The sequence below is a fragment of the Hippocampus guttulatus genome, chromosome 12 (assembly GCF_054856545.1).
Source record: "Hippocampus guttulatus isolate MCC_2025c chromosome 12, RoL_Hgut_1.0, whole genome shotgun sequence".
NCBI lineage: Eukaryota > Metazoa > Chordata > Actinopteri > Syngnathiformes > Syngnathidae > Hippocampus > Hippocampus guttulatus.
The window spans coordinates 15,691,229-15,707,896 of record NC_141272.1 but is presented as its reverse complement, the minus strand read 5'-3'; the positions used below and the strand labels follow the sequence as shown (position 1 = coordinate 15,707,896).

The 16,668-nt window shown below is 43.2% G+C and overlaps 1 protein-coding gene across 1 annotated transcript; it reads left to right on the top strand.

Annotated features, from left to right (window-relative positions):
• The first annotated feature begins 191 nt into the window (after nt 1–191).
• On the top strand, nt 192–16,516 carry dhx34 (DEAH (Asp-Glu-Ala-His) box polypeptide 34). The gene is made up of 16 exons (XM_086124629.1): nt 192–1,217; nt 1,922–2,236; nt 3,221–3,478; nt 4,540–4,642; nt 4,990–5,207; nt 5,761–5,935; nt 6,241–6,434; nt 6,657–6,758; nt 7,629–7,898; nt 8,380–8,553; nt 8,628–8,730; nt 9,411–9,508; nt 10,649–10,900; nt 10,981–11,172; nt 11,423–11,567; nt 13,483–16,516. Exons 1-16 carry the CDS (start codon nt 528–530, stop codon nt 13,620–13,622), a joined length of 3,429 nt encoding a protein of 1,142 aa, XP_085980755.1. The 5' UTR covers nt 192–527; the 3' UTR covers nt 13,623–16,516.
• The last annotated feature ends 152 nt before the right edge of the window (nt 16,517–16,668 follow it).

Genomic DNA, 16,668 nt, shown 5'->3' with positions numbered 1-16,668 from the left:
AGGAAACGGAAAGAAATTTTCCACATGCACTGATTCTACTACTTGTATTGTTTGTTTGTTTTTTACGTGTTTTTCCACGGAAGTAATTTAAGACAGAACTATTTTACGACGCTGTTCTCTGTCGGACTAATCCAGGGGCGGAACGAAAGTTGGTCCGGTTGTCATTTTCTTCCGTCTGAAAACAATTTCGACTTTACCTGCTGTAAGTGTGTGATGTTTTCACGGGTGCTGTAATTTAAATGTTAAAATTGTTCAAATAACCTCGAGGACGCGTTCGCTTCCGTCAGATGTGTTCAAAAAGAAGAGGAAATCGTTTTTTTGAATGACGTTTCTCTTCTTTATGTGGTATTGAAGCAAAGCGACTTTGTTTCATGTCAGTCGGTAAATTGAAATCAGCATAAGAATACATGATGTTAGTTTGTGCTAGTTGAAGTGTTACAGGAAAAAATCCACGACAACAAAATGTGCATTCAAGGGATAACGACAAATGTCCAAAATGTAGAGAGCCAGGGGACCTAAGGGAGACCATGATGGATGTAGATGGGAGATCCCACAATCGGACTTGGGACTGGGACAGTCCGCGCTGCCGGGCCCAGCTGGACGAGATCTTTTTCCGTCAGAGCGACTACATCCAAGCCGGCAGCCAGGAACACAAAGACTTCTGGGCCTTTTTTGACCGCTTCCAGAGGTTCAAACTAAAGAAGGACATGTGTGGACCCGATCCGAGCCTTGATGAGGACAGAGACCGGCGCCAAACGGGGTCTTTGGACCTCCCTAAGGAATATGATGCCCGGTACCGCATCAACGTTTCTCTGGTGACCAGAGACATCGAGGAGCGTCTCGGACGATCCCACCCCAACCACAGCAGGCGCGACTTTTCGGGTCTGAACTCTCATGTGATCGCAGACTTTCGTCTCTCCTTGCTGCACTACCTGGACTTCAGCCAGCGGCAAAGCTTTGCCAAGTTGGCCAAGCTGCAGCGCGAGCAGAAGAACCTGCCCATCTTCCAGTATCGAGAGCGCATCGTGGACCTGGTCAGACGCCACCCTGTGGTCGTGGTGGCAGGAGACACCGGATGTGGCAAGTCCACTCAGGTGCCCCAGTATCTCCTCTCAGCTGGGTTCACCCAAATAGCCTGCACGCAGCCCCGGCGTATCGCCTGCATCTCCTTGGCCAAGAGGGTCAGCTTTGAGAGTCTCAACCAGTATGGCTCAAAGGTTTGTTTGTTTGTTTGTTTTAAACACCTTTAACACATTTACCGGAAATGACGTTTTTGTACCCTAGCATGCTAGACTATAGAGCAGTGGTTCTTAACCTTGTTAGAGGTACCGAACCCAACCAATTCATATGCACGTTCACCGAACCCTTCATTCGTGAAAAATATGATTTTTTTTTTTTTACAAATTCAAGACATTAAAAAACACTTATTAAAACCAAATAAAAGTAAATAAAATTACATGGCACAAGTATAGGTTTTTAAAATTGTGTGACGTACTATCACGGCAGTCACACTGTGACTACTGAGTGAACTAAATTTCCCGCAGCACTGATTGGACAAGCAGCAGATGGATCATCTGCACCCAGCGATGGTCCAGCGGGCATGTCATAACTAATTGACATCTTGAGTCAGATGTGTCTTAACCTCCATGGCAGAAGCTCCGTAGAACTTATTACACTCCGGGTATTTATTGATTTTTTTTTCCCAATGGTTCAATTCGTACTCACCATTCTTAGGTGGTGTAGGTGCATCAAAATAAATAGACTATACTCAAATCCTCCCAGCAGTGTGAAGACTGCACACTCTACCTTTAAGACTTGAAACTTACTGCACGGTACCTACGAGTGGCACATCTGTGACTTACTCCCACCTCTGATGGGTGGACAAGAAGGGGCCTCCCAACACGCAGCCGTGTTTCCACAGGTGGGCTATCAGATCCGCTTCGAGACCACGCGCACCACCGCCACCAAGCTCATCTTCCTGACCGAGGGTCTCCTGCTGAGGCAGATCCAGCAGGACAAAACGCTGGAGCAGTACCAAGTGCTGATCGTGGACGAGGTTCACGAGCGCCACCTGCATGGCGACTTCCTGCTTGGCGTGCTGCGCTCGCTGTCGGCTGATCGGCCCGCCGACCTGCGGCTCATCCTCATGTCGGCCACCATTAACATCAAGCTTTTCTCCGATTACTTCGGTGGCGCTCCCGTGCTGCAGGTGCCGGGCAGGCTCTTCCCCATACAGGTAAGCCAGTAAGTCGAACACTTAAGAAAAGGGCTGAACCATTTTGACAAATAATCAAATTTCTTTTCCCCTCAATATTGCAATTGTGATTGAATGTGTAATTGTTCTTTTTCAAGGTCTTCTTCCCATGTATTTCACAAACAAAGTAATAAATCAATCTGCGTGATAATAAACAAATATCAGGTTTATTCTACATAAATGCTCTTATATGTTAGGCAAAGAGCAATGAACCATAATATGATTTTTTTAAATCGAATTCATCTATCCAGTGAGAGTCAAATGACTAAACACTTCGACTTGCAGTCATTTAAGAATTCAGTACGACAACTTCACAAAATTACTCCAAGCATATCTGGCCTAAACATGAAAAAAAGTCATAAATTAGATTGCCACAATAATCCATACAAATCTGCGGCTTTATCACTTCAATTTGTGTGTCATGAAACCAGTATATGTAAACCTGTGGACTGTACATTTTATAAATAAATTAGGGCAGCAAGTAACATTTTTTTAAAATAATCAATTAATCTGTCATTTAATCAATTAATCGAGGAATCGGATAAAAAGAACATGATTTAATTTTCATTCCTTTGTTAAAAAAACAGGACATCATTTGAAATTGACAGTGTCAAAAATGCAAAAACAGAAATTTAATATACTGTAGTTCACTTTCGGGTTTGATCCGTAACATGTCAGAAAAGATGCAAGCATTTTGATTCATTGTTTTGTAAAAGCAGACATTTGCAAATGTTTGATTTTAATCCAACACAAAGATAATCAGTCCACTTTCGCGGCGGACTCCAGGGTCTGGAGAATACTTTCTGTTTAGAAGCTGAAATTCAAAACTGTTATTGAACAAGGTCGAATAAGTAATCAATTATCCAAATAATTATCACTTCATTTTTGTAATCAATGAGTTATTGATTAATCAATTAAACAGTGCCCCCTCCCCCCAAATAAAAATTGAATGAATACTTCTTTCAGGTGATCTATCAACCCATCCCCCCCGAAGAGCAGGGATCGACTCGCACGGAGAAGCTGGAGCCGCGGCCGTACCTGCGTATTCTGCAGGGCATTGACCAACGCTACCCGCCGGAGGAGCGCGGCGACCTGCTGGTCTTCCTGAGTGGCGTGGCTGAGATCGGTGCCATCCAAGAGGCGTGTCAGGTGTACGCCACGCACACGCGCCGCTGGATTGTGTTGCCGCTGCACAGCACGCTTTCGCTGGCCCAGCAGGACAAGGTACCGACACCATTTTGAACCCACATAATGGACTTATTATCCGTGCCTGACCAGTATGGATTTATACCCCGACCAACTTAACCAGTTTTTCAAGATACAATCCATTGCTGGCTTTTTTTCTTTTTTCCCAGCAAAGTAGTCATTAACGATTACCCTTCAGACCCTCCACCACTCAATGCTAGCAGCAAACTTCACAACAACAAGCAGCTGTTTGGCAGATAGTGAATAGTGCTTGCTTGCTTTACGCTGTCCTTTCTTTTTGACTAAAACCGACTTGTTGTACAACTTGTACTGTAAAATGAAACATAAAACAAAGATAATTACATTCTATATTAGACTAAACCTTGGGCGGCCAGGTGTTCGAGTGGTTATCCCGTCGACCTCACAGTGCAGAAGTCGTGGGTTCGATCCCAGCTCTGGCCTTCCTGTGTGGAGTTTGCATGTTGCTTGAGTGGGTTTTCTCCGGGTATTCCGGTTTCCTCCCATACACCAAAAACATGCATGGCAGGCTGACTCTAAATTGTCTCTCGGTGTGAGTGTGAGCATGGACGGTTGTTCGTCTCTGTGTGCCCTGCGATTGGCTGGCAACCGGTTCAGGGTGTTCCCCGCCTACTGCCCGAAGACAGCTGGGATAGGCTCCAGCACCCCCCGCGACCCTTGTGAGGATAAAGAGGATCGGAAAATGGATGGATGGATTCGACTAAACCACATAACTTTGCCTAGGTGCTAGCTAAATGCTAAAGTACAATGCAAAATGGAGGTTTATCTTACCTTTTAGGGGGTTGAAAAAATTCCCAGTGTATTTATGATGGATGTCAGTTACACACAGATTCTTAGTAATCTTAGTATATTTATGTACCTTATGTATTGTATTGCCCCCTGGTGGCCAGTGTGTACACAATAGGAGTAGCTCACTGTCCATTGAATTAAAGCATTAAATCGTGATGGGTTATTTATTTATTTATTTATTTCCATTGACTTATGTTATTACTTTTTTTCCCTCCAGGGCCATAATTTAGAGTTCAATTTTTCATGTATTTGGCCTTGTGTTATTGGTGTAGGTGTTTGACATCGCGCCTCCTGGCGTGAGGAAGTGCATCATCTCCACCAACATTGCAGAGACCTCAGTGACCATAGATGGCGTGCGCTTTGTTGTCGACTCAGGTAGGCGGAAGTGGAAAATGTACTCACATTCGAGTAAAAGCAGACTCTGGTCGTAGTAAGTACTGATACTCCCAAGTACTCACACTCTGTACTTGAGTAGATCTTTACTTAAAATACTTGTGAAAAAAAAATTCTGGAAAGAGTAGCACTGATTCAACTCCTGTACTTAAATAAATGCAAAAAAAAAAAGTACAGACTCTGAAATGTACTTCATCACAAAAATGAACTTTACTGTCAATTACACATGATTCCTATAATTCTTTTGTTCATTATTATTGTTTTTTAATTTAAAAATTGTCAGCTTTTAAAAAAGGTAATTATTATTTGTGGGGGGGTTTTTTGCACAGGCAAGGTGAAGGAGATGAGTTTCGACCCCAAAGCCAAGATGCAGCGTCTTCAGGAGTTCTGGATAAGTCGAGCCAGTTCGGAGCAGAGAAAGGGCCGTGCTGGTCGCACGGGCCCTGGCGTGTGCTACCGCCTCTACGCCGAGTCAGACTACGACGCCTTCGCCTCCTACCCTGTGCCTGAAATCCACCGAGTGGCGCTGGACTCCCTGGTTCTGCAGGTGAGCTACATACATATACATATCCCCCCCCCCCAAAAAAAAAACACCTTTAAAATCAAATCATCTGTGAGCCATTAATTTTGAAGGGTAGTGTTATAAGATGAGTTTGAAATGACATTGCAGATCCTAGTTTGTACTAAATTGAATTATAAACTATACAAAAAAATTTGCAATACCAAAGTGGAATTTACAGTATATTTATAAGATAAGATAAGATAAGATAAGAAAACCTTTATTAGTCTCGCAATGGAGAAATTCCCGATTCACAGCAGCAAAGTTATGAAAGGAAGAAGTAGAACAACAAAATATAGGAGCTGCTGGAAAGGCAGCCACTCACGCGGCGCCATTTTGAAGTCAAAATAACTAAAATAACACAACACAACACATAGTGATTTGAACTACAGTATTAATATAGTAAATAATACAGGTAATCACTTTTGGGGATGGGTGTCAATTATGGCAGGGCTTTTGTGGACAAACTGTGAATAGGTGGCAGCTCACTGTACTTCCTGTTTATTCCGAGTGTGGCTGACTATGTTTGTTTCCCCCGCAGATGAAGAGCATGGGACTCAGCGATCCGCTTTCGTTTGTCTTCATCGATCCTCCGCCGGCAGCCAGCATCCAGACCGCCATTACCTACCTCAAGGAGCAGGGGGCACTGGACCACCGGTGCGAGCTGACCACTATCGGGAGTGTCCTGGCCGAGCTTCCTGTCGACGTTGTAATCGGTAGCGGCATCCCTGTTTACAAAAAAATATATGTTTATATTATTAACAATAAAAAATACGTAATAATTGCTTTTATTAACAGTTTAAACTTTTAATAAATCTTATGGCATCTTATACCTGGTCCAGAAAGTATACAGTAACCCCCCATTTTTCCTATTCACATTTAACCATGGTCGGATTTTAGATTTTGGAGTGTCTGTGACTTGGTAAATAGCTACCTGTAAATATGCGGGGATTCCCTAACATCAATTTCCTCACAAGGCAAGACGAAAACACCACTTTGTGTGTGTGTTATGTTCCCCCAGGCAAGATGTTGGTGCTGGGCTCCTTGTTCAACCTGGTGGAGCCAATGCTGACGGTGGCCGCTGCACTCAGCGTGCAGTCGCCATTCCTGCGCAGCTCGCAGCACAACCCCGACTGCGCCACCGCCCGCCAGCCGCTGCACTGCAACCAGGGGGACCCCTTCACGCTGCTCAACACCTTCAACGCCTGGGTGCAGGTCAGCAGAGAGATAGATGGGTTGATGGACAAATGTGAAATTTACTGTGAATTTTCTGGTTTCTGCATGCCGTTAGTGTGTTCGAGTGTACATAATGGAGTGGCCGTAGAATATGTATAGATTTTCACATGGATTAGCGCGGTATCTCATGCCACTTGGTGGTCCACAGGCATCCCTGCTGACTTTTTCAGTGATGCTGTCTTTTGTTTTCTATGTCCACAGGTGAAGGGTGAGAGAGGCGGTGAGTCCAGGAAGTGGTGCCGTCGGCGAGGCTTGGAGGAGCAGCGTCTATACGAGATGGTCAACCTCCGCAGACAATTTAAGGTAAGCATCGTGAAGGGACAATGCCACGAAAATATATTTGCCCTCATTCAGATTTTTTTTCCACATTTAAATTTGAGATAATAAGGCCGTTTAATATCGCACAAAGGCAAGTAAATACAAAATGGTGATAAGGCTTTTGCATCTGTTTGGAGGATTTTTTTTTCTTCCCCATTCTTCTATCATATAATTGTTTGAACTCAGTCATATTGGAGGGGTTTTGAGCATAAACTACTTGTTTAAGAGCATATCATAGCATCTTAATTGGATTTAAGTCCCAACTTTGACATGGGGACTTCAAAATCTTCAGTTATTTAGGGCAATAGGTGGACTTGGTCATGGTGTACAGTATTTGGGTTCATTGTTCTGCCGCATAGTGCCAGACTCTGCTTGAGCTTGAGAGCATGAACTGTTGGCCCTACGTGTGCCTGCAGGTTTTTCTGGTGTTCGTCCAGACCATCGCACTGCCAGCACCTATGTGGTTGTTGGTGTGACATTCTTTTGATCAAATGTGTCATTTTTACGCCAGATGTAACAAGTCGAAAACCTAAAAAGTTCTACTTTTTTCTCACTAGTCCACAGAAAATATTTCTCCAAAAGTTATCAATTATCAAGATGGGTTTTTTTGTTTGTTTTTTCCAAATGTGAATCAAGCTTTAATGTTATTTTTGCGCTCTGCATTTTGTCTTTGCGTTTTTTTTTTCTCATTGATATTGGTTTGATGACCTGAAACATTTAAGTGTGACATGTATGCAAAAAAATCTGGAATCCGGCAAGGGAATAAAATACATTGTACATATGCTCTTGTCATTGTCATACACTGTACCTATACTTTGACATGCCTTTTACGTCACATCTCCTTTTGGCCCACAGGAACTTCTAAGGAGCCACGGCCTGCTGGAGGAGGAGGCCGACGGCGACAATCGCGGTGACCGGCAGCAGCGGCGCGAGCATTTGACAGAAAGGAGGAAGCTTCATCAGATGAAGAGAGATCACGAGCAGCAGGAAGGCACCAAACGGAAAGTCCTCAAAATGGAAGAGGGCCAGGAAGGGGAGTTCTCCTCTGGATCCGACACGGAGGAACCAGGACGAGGACGAAGCAGGAAGAAGAAGGCCAAGGACGGAGCTAATGTGGACATCCAGGTAACAGAGCGCCACCAAGGCACAAAAGGCCATAAGGGCTGTACTCCCTCTTTGTATTGTCATACAACCTGCACTTATCATTGACTTGCAAACCGTGTAGGTTGTCATTCTCTTTTTTTCCCCAGTTTTATCCAGTGTAAGCCTTGAATCCAAATGTCATAATCATAGGAGCTCCCTCCATGATACTTGCTTTGTGACGTGCCATCTGCATTATGTTTAGTAGCATACTGGTGGGTTGCCAGATTTGTGCGATCTACACAAAAAGTTTAAAAAAAAAAATTAAATGCACATTTTCAACTTTTTGTAATTAAAAGGGCAAGTCAATTCTTTTTCAAATTTTAGTCAAGCAGGTCCTAAATTTGGCGAGTCATGTGACTCACGACGCCCACCTCCTGTTGATTCATGCTTGGTAGAGGTACAAATAACAAAAGAGAGTGCTGTGTAAAGTCCAGATATCATTTGTTGGCGGTTCCTCCAACAGGAAGTGAAATTCAAGCTGCGCCACAACGTGTCGGCGCTGCAGGACGCCGTCAACGCCAGCCAGGATTTGTCATCCCGCCAGCAAGCTCTCCTCAAGCTTCTTCTGTGCCGGGGTCTCTACCCTCAGCTGGCTCTGCCCGACGAGCACAACGGCACCCGCAAGGATACTGAGCAGGTTGAGATCCGCCATCGCACCGGTATCCTGTTGATGAGTTGTCTTTTTTGATGCTGTTTGACTGTTGCCCTCAGGTGTTCCATACGAAGAATAAGCAGGGAATCGTCATCCATCCCACCAGCGTGTTTGCCAGTGACCCGGAGGTGTTGCATGTGCGGGATGACGCCCGGGATACGGGTGAGCCTCCCAAACAAACTCAGATGTGGGACAAGTCCGCACACCCTTATGAGATGTTTTGAATAGGACTGGACAATTCCTCAGATTCAAATCAAAATCGCAATGTAGGAGAATGTGCTTTTCATGTTGTATGGGCTGCAATTTGGAAAAAAACAAAACCTCGGCCTCATTTTCAGTCAGTAAGTAGGCTTTATTTTAATTTATTTAAATAGTGCCTCGATAAGTTCAGAAGTTCAAGAACTGCAGTGGTCATGTTGGACGTTTGAAAGACTGCATGACAAGGTATTTAGTATGTTCACAACTCGAATTAAAGTAGGTGAATAAATAGTCTTTTTGTATCCATTCATGATTCATTTGCCTTTATTTTAACGTAAGCCTAACCTACTGGACCAAAACATTTTTGTATCATAAATCTGTAATTTGTTAATTGTAATACAGATTCATTTATGCTTGTGTTTTTTTATACATGGAAAGAGGACCTTAAAAAAATCATTAATGCTAAATTGCAATTGAAATATTGAGGGGGGGGGGGGGTCGCAATTAGAATTGTTTTCAAAATTCTTCAACCGTAGTTTCATAATACGACTCGGTTTCATATTCTGTGGTTTTCAAAAAAAAAGGATGATGAGGATGGATGTCACAAACGTTGTGTTGTCTGTCTGTGGGCCCCGACAAACAAGGACGAGACAGCAGCAAACATCAGCTGCTGGCCTTCGTCACCTTGCTTGAGACCAACAGACCATATTTGTCCAACTGTGTGCGCGTTCCTGCACTGCAGGTGAGTTCTCACTGTTAACAGAAATGACCTGCACAAAAAGATTCAACTGTTGCTTTCGATAATAACATAAGATTATAAAATAAATATAATGACCACATGTACCTCTCAATGCCGTAGCAATTAAAAAGTTACAATAGTGAATCTATAATTATTAGAGAAAAAAGTATTTTGTCTGGATACAAATTTGTAATCTGCCGAGAATTAAATTGGATTTTTCCAAGTGATAGATTCATATTTTAACATTAATATCAAGCACAATATTTTAACAAATCGGATAAAACCTTCCTGGCCCTATATTGGTTTTCTTCTTTGTATTAAAGTGGAACCCTGCATGCAGTATTCACGCTTTGGCATTTGCCAATTGCCATATTCACAGATATATATTTTTTGGTTATTCATGCAAACATCTGCTTTTGGACATTTTTAAATCTGATCCACCATGTCTCCTTTTTTTCTTGACTGATCCCCTGCTTTTTTGTGCCTTTTTTTTTTCATAACCATTATAAGGCGCGTCAATTCGCAGATTTTCATTAAGTGCGGTCAGACTCGGCCCCTATCGGGGAGTCAACTGTATATACAAAAAACTTTTCTGAATTTGTTTTGTAATGTGTGTTGTAAAATGACGAATCATGCAGCGGGTCACACAGACTCATTTGTGTCTCGGGTAAGCGAGAGCTGGTACACCAAAGAAACAAACGTAACAGAAGGGTTCAAGTTAAAAATACACTCAAACAAATTGGAGTAGTGTTGTAGAGTATAGAGCACAGGTGTCAAACTCAAAGCCCGGGGGCCAGATGTGGTCCGCTACATCATTTTATGTGGCCCGCGAACGCAAATCAAAGATGACAACTTCCACAATGCTTGCTAAAATCTGAACCAACAGTTAAAATTTTCATATGTAATAAATCAGTGATATATTGGAAAGCATTTTCATGTTACTAAACTCCTCATTACAGTTACTCAAACAATAATTGAATAAAACGTTATTCTTGACTTCTTTATATAGTTTCAGTCATAACGGCCCTCCTAGGGAAACAGTAATTATAACGTGGCCCTCGACAAAAATGAGTTTGACACCCCTGATATAAAGTATTACATTTTGGGAACATTTTGGACATCATGTCAAAATTTTGTCAAAAGGCTCTGCTGCTGGTGGCCAACTCTCTGGACAGCAACGCTGATTGCTCCCGTCTGGTGGTGGACGGTTGGTTGGAGCTGCAGTTGAAGGTACCCGAGGAAGCCCTCAAGGCGCTGTCCACGGCGCTCAGCCTACGAGCCGAGTGGGAGCGCCTCCTGCAGGCCCAACTGGGGCAGAGTCCCGCCACCGAGGGGTCCCGGAAGTCCATGCTGAAGCTAAGCGAGCGCCTGGTCCGCTTCTTGCTTTACACCGAGGTACTCGAATCTCTGCAAATGTGTCTATGCTCATACCTCTTTCAATTTTGACACAATTCTTCCTGTGTTGTCATCTTCAGATCAATTACACCCTGCAGCGCCTCTCTGCCCTCCACACTCAGAACCTGTATGTCGGACCCCGGGCTGAGTCTGAACTTTCCCTTGGCGCCGGTGCCGGTCTCCCACCGCTTTTTCCGGGCGCGGAAGCCAAGCCCGACCCTATCAAGGGAGGACTGCGCGTTAGCAACTTCTTCACCTACAATTGTCTGACCGTAAGTAACGTATTGTGTTGCCTTTCACACCGACATCCCGCCAAATTGCCGTACCAGAGCTGCAACAAAACATCTGCCCGATTAATTTTTCATTCATTCATTTTGACAGTGGAAATGGATCTTTGCTGCATTCTGGTGTTAATTAACACAAATCAACATTTATTTTACTCGTGTATGTGATAGGTTCGAGTGTACGCAATAAAGAGCGCAAATAGAATCCAAAACTTTTTTTTTCCCCACTGGTGGTCAGGATTCCCGGGACTTGTACAGCGATTGCCTGCGTACTTTCTGGAACTGTCCCAACTGCGACCTCTACATGCCGCTGACACCTCTCGAGCGTATGCAGCACGAGACCACCTGCAGGCCGGCAGGGGAACAACAGGAACAGGACGAAGGTGGGCGGATTCGAATGAACCACTTGCTTGTTTCCATTCAAAACGAACACATTCGCACCATACCAACGTGTGCGCACGTGCAAGCTTTAATATATGATACATTCGTACGGTATATGATGTGCATGAGTATCTGCTAGTAGTGAAAGTAATAAATTGTTAATAAATGCTCATGTATCAATACCTGACAAATGTACTTAGGTACACTAACGAAAACAAAGTACAGTATTTGTACTTCATCACTCATCGCTGGTATCTGGTGTGTTAGTATCTGATGAACAAGCTTTGGTCTCAACTGAGCATGCATTCGTGTCAGGGGTGTTAGTATCTCGTGCGCATTGACATGCAGTGGGCATACATTAATATCTTGTGCGCACTCGGCATGGATCGATTACCAATTTGACGGTTTACTTTGGTTTTGAAATGTCAACATTTCAATAATCAAGAATATTGCCTGTCACCGATCATTTTTATGGAAGGAACTTCGAAGTAGGGCACGTTATGATATTGGCTGCTTCCAGAGTTGAGTAAACAAGCCGCCTCTTTGAACCTATTTGGAGCCAGTCATACTTTTTTTGCTCCTTCTCGGCAAGCAGAGAGGGGAGGGATGAGCAATTACGCAGAGTGGTTGAGTGAAGGAAACAAAAGAGACATTACAAACACTGATGCCTTTTTTTTTTTCAACTGGTGAAGAATCTGTATTGCACGATAAATAAAGAATTATTCCGGCTCGTGCTAGTCAACGTGAGTCGTCCACAAGCGATGGGGCAGTTTGGCTTAGTCAGATGAATTAACAAATGTAAACATGTATCTTTTATAAAGTAGCATGATACAGTATGTGTTTCTTCATATTCCAAATATTACATCTTTTGTTGTAAAAGAAAATAGATTGTGTTAAATGCGCAAAAAAAAAAAGTTTTTTATTTACCCAAAGATTTTTTTTAAAAAGGACATTTTAGAGTGGCGGCACGGTGGGCGACTGGTGAACACATCGGTCTCACAGTGCACAGGTGCAGGGTTCAATTCTGGCTCCCGCCTTCCTGTGTGGAGTTTGCATGTTCTTCCCGTGCCTGTGTGGGTGGGTTTCCTGCGAGTACTCGGGTTTCCTCCCATATTCCAAAAAGTGCATGGCAGGTTACTTAAACACTCAAAATTCTCCTTCGGAGTGACTGTGAGCGTGAATGGTTGTTTGTGCAAGTTTGCCCTGCGATTGGCTGGCAACCAGCTCAGGGTTTCCCCAGCCTACTGCCCGAAGACAGCTGCGATAAGCTCCAGCACGCCCGCGACCCTTGTCAGGATAAGCGGACTAGAAAATGGATGGATGGACTCCTTTGGGCATGATACAGTTGTAAATATAATACCGTGATCCTGCGATACTTTTGCTCACGGTTGTCATACCGTCAGATTCTAATATCGACCCATGCCTGGTGTGCACACACAAGCATCTGCTGCGTTGTTACCTGGCGCTCACCCGTTGGTATCTGATGCACATGTATTAGTATCTGGTCCGTTAATATTTATCAATCAATCAATCTTTATTTGGAGAGTACTTTTCATACATGACCACGAACTCAAAAAGTGCTTCGCATTTTCATTGCTTCATACTAGTGTCCGATACATATACATTCCTATTTGACGTCCACCAATCATATCCGGCGTGCGCATCGTAGTATCTTGTGCTCACGCATTAGCATCTGGTTTGTTTGTATTTGATGTGCAGGCACAAGTTAGTATCCTGTGCAAACACGTCAGTGACCAGTGAACAGGCGATATCCAGGACACATGCATTGTTCTCCATTGAGCATGTGTTATTGTCCATTGCGTTAGCTTTAGAACCCAGTGTGCACAAGATACTTTTTTTTTTTTTAATGTCTCTTTAGGGCTCTGCGTTTAATTTTTTTTTTCCCCCCTCCCTTAGGGACGGATGTTGTAAAGCCAAGCTCGTCCTCCTCCACTCTGTGCCGAGTCTACCACTGCGATGTTTGTGACCAAGACTTGACGCTCACATCCACGGAGATCCTCAAGCACAAAAGGCAACACATGTTCTCTGCTAAGTAACTCATTCGGCATACCTCTTCGCTGCAAAAAAGCGATCGCGGTCTCATCGAGGCGCAGAAATGAACTTCAAGCGAGAGAAGGAGCCTTTAAAATATAGAGTGAGGGTTTAATAAGGATACAAACCCACGATATGTAACACCTCAAAGCAGCACATTGGCACAAAGTCAGAAGTAAGACAGTACGGAAGATAAAAACCTGCCTTAAGGGGAAAAAAAAAGAAGAATCAGAATAAATATCGCAATAAATAAAGAATAAAACAGATCATATCTCATCACTTACTTTTGAAACTCAGAATCATAATTAAAAACATTTGGAAATATGCACATTGGCAGAAAAGAAATAAGGTCAACATTACTGAATACAGAGTTACTCGGGTAAATCATAAGGTATTGATTACTCAAATCAAAAGGCACATTTATTAAGATGTAATAACGGGCAGAGGGCCTGTGAGAGTGTGCTGACAGGAACGCCATCTGCGGGTGTGAAGCGGAAGTAACAAACGTGTGTACGTGGATGTGTGTGTGTGGATGTGTGTGTGTGCGTGTGCGTGTGAGTGCACAATGGCTTCTTTTTACGGCTTTGGTCCATCTGCGTCAGCCAGTGGACGTGAATGTGAATGTGCGTGTATTTGCGGGCAAGGTATGGCAATGGTAAGAGAATGGCAGTTTTGCTTCCTGGAGCAACTTATTTGTGATTTTTTTGTGATGACGAGTTGGTTCATTCGAAAAGTGGTGCAGGATCAACTGTGTCATGTAGTTGTGTTACATTTTGGTGGAGAGGGAGGCGGGGGGCTTTCCAGAACCATCCCGCAGCGCAGTTTTCATTTTCAAGGCTTTGCTGCTGCAAAGGAGATTACAATAAGAAAAACAAATGCACAGTGGCTATGGTGACGTGACTGATTTATACGTAAATTTTACAAACATTGATGCCAATTTTCAGGCTTAGGGGCTCCCTATTGTGTGCATGAGACTGGGGTTCTTCAGCCTTTTTGGGCTTCCAGGGGAGACATTTTCCCCAGGACCTTCCTCATAATCCTCACACAAATTTAAGATAAGGCGTGTTAAAAGTTGCCTGTTTTCACCCTAAAATTAAACCTGTCACAAAAATGTCACACAGCTACAGGGCACCGCAACTTAAAACCTTTCCCAGTCTCTGTTGACGAACCGGAGCAGTTTTTGCATCGGATGGAATCGTGAGTGGAACGAGTAACATGAAGATGCATCTTGTTGTAGTCGAGTTCTTTTGGAAGTCTGCATTCTGAATCGTGTCTGCCGGTTAATACGTCCTAAAAAATGTATGAGGGTCCCGTGAATTTCGCCAACGGCAGCACGAAAAAAAACGAACTCCCTCCAAAAAAATAAAACATGAGGGGGGAGCGGGATTTTCAACTAGCCGCAATTTGCTGCTCACCGGGCCGTTTTATTAGGTACGCCTGTAGAATCAAATCCAATATGAAATGCAAGCATCATGTTTATTATTGTTGCAACAGTCGTTGGTTAGAGCAGCGATTCCCAACCACAGTGTAGCATGGGAAATCACCGGGTGTAGCAATTTCAATTCATCGGTCTAAAAAGGTATATTTATTCTGCAAATAAAATTTGCAGAATAAATATAAATATATCTGCAAAAAAAATTGTTTGTTCATCTCTCTATGCTCTAGACGTACAGTGACAGGCAGAACCGCTTCATGCTCTTCCGCTCGATAGCATTAGGTCCAATTAACCCACGTGTCAACTCGATGCCATTCACAGACTAGAATAATAGCTTTCTGTTCAAGTCTCAATCTCACACTGCATCAGTAAATTTGTGATTGATTGTGAGAGGAGGTCATCGTTATAGTCACGGTTTGGCATTCGACAATTGATCGTTTGACGGGGACCGATCTTCCCTTATTTGAGCAAGAAAGGGATAAGTTTGGCGCCATCTTAAAGAATCTTGGTGCCCCCCAAAAACCATGTTGAAATGAATTGAGGAGCCGCATTTGGACAACAGTAACATTTTATCTTGGTGCCAAGAATCTGTGTTTAAAATAAGATAATAAAACCTTTATTGTCTCACAATGGAGAAATTTGTTGAGGTGAATTGGAGAATTGCATTGAGACAAAATTCGTACTTTGTCCACGTGTTACTGTTTATCTTCAAGGAAATTTTCAAGCTTATTCGTGCAGCATAAGTTACTGGCGGATTTTTGCTATTTGCGGCAGGGCTCGGTCCCTCTTTGCCGTGAATCGCAGTGGAACACCAGAAATACTTTTTGTGCCGTTTTTGTTTCATGGTGTACAATGAGATTTTCGTGCCGTGGCTCAATAAAGGTCGGGAAGCACTGTTTTATAGAGCTCTAGCACTTGATCTCATTGGATTTTGTGGGCGTGGCTAATGTTGCAGCCTCTTCTTATTGGTCACAATAACACATGACAGTAGTCTGTTACCACACTTCTCCTAACGTGATGTACAAAAATAATCTTTAAATACATTGTTCATTGCACTTTTTCTTTTCTTTTGTTTTTTGATTTTTTTTTTTTTTTTTTGTATTTTGGGTGGAGGCATTGACACGTCTACAGATTAAGTTAGTTGGGTTTCTTTGGGGCGGGGTGGCGAGGATGCAAAAGTGTTTGAACACGTGTTCCTTCTCGTCGTTACAGCTGGTGGTTGTCATTGCAGTCCCTACCCGCCATAATGCATTTGTCGACATTTTCTCCAAAGCTCGCTCTCTTATATTTATTTTATTTTTCCCACCGTGAGGTAAATTTGGAGGAGGTAAAGAACAACATGTCTCAGTACTACACAGACTCACACCAAATCCCTGGAGGACCCCCTCTGAGTTGGTGTGTGTGTCAATTGGGTGACGGGGTGATTCATTGTCACATTTAATAAAATATACAAACACTCCCCTACTTATGAACATGTTGGACATATGCACACTTTCATGTTAATTAATTTTTTTAAATACTTTCGCAAGTCAGAATTTTGAGTTGCGCAGCTGCAGTGTAATAGCACGAGAGAGACCTCAGTGCTACCAGTGTATTTATGAGGAGACGTGAAAGGA

Coding starts and splice junctions, on each gene's coding strand:
- dhx34 (XM_086124629.1), top strand. CDS start 528: ATGATGGATGTAGATGGGAGATCCCACAATCGGACTTGGGACTGGGAC. Junction 10,901..10,980: donor GCTTCTTGCTTTACACCGAG/GTACTCGAATCT, acceptor TGTCATCTTCAG/ATCAATTACACCCTGCAGCG. Junction 11,173..11,422: donor TCACCTACAATTGTCTGACC/GTAAGTAACGTA, acceptor ACTGGTGGTCAG/GATTCCCGGGACTTGTACAG.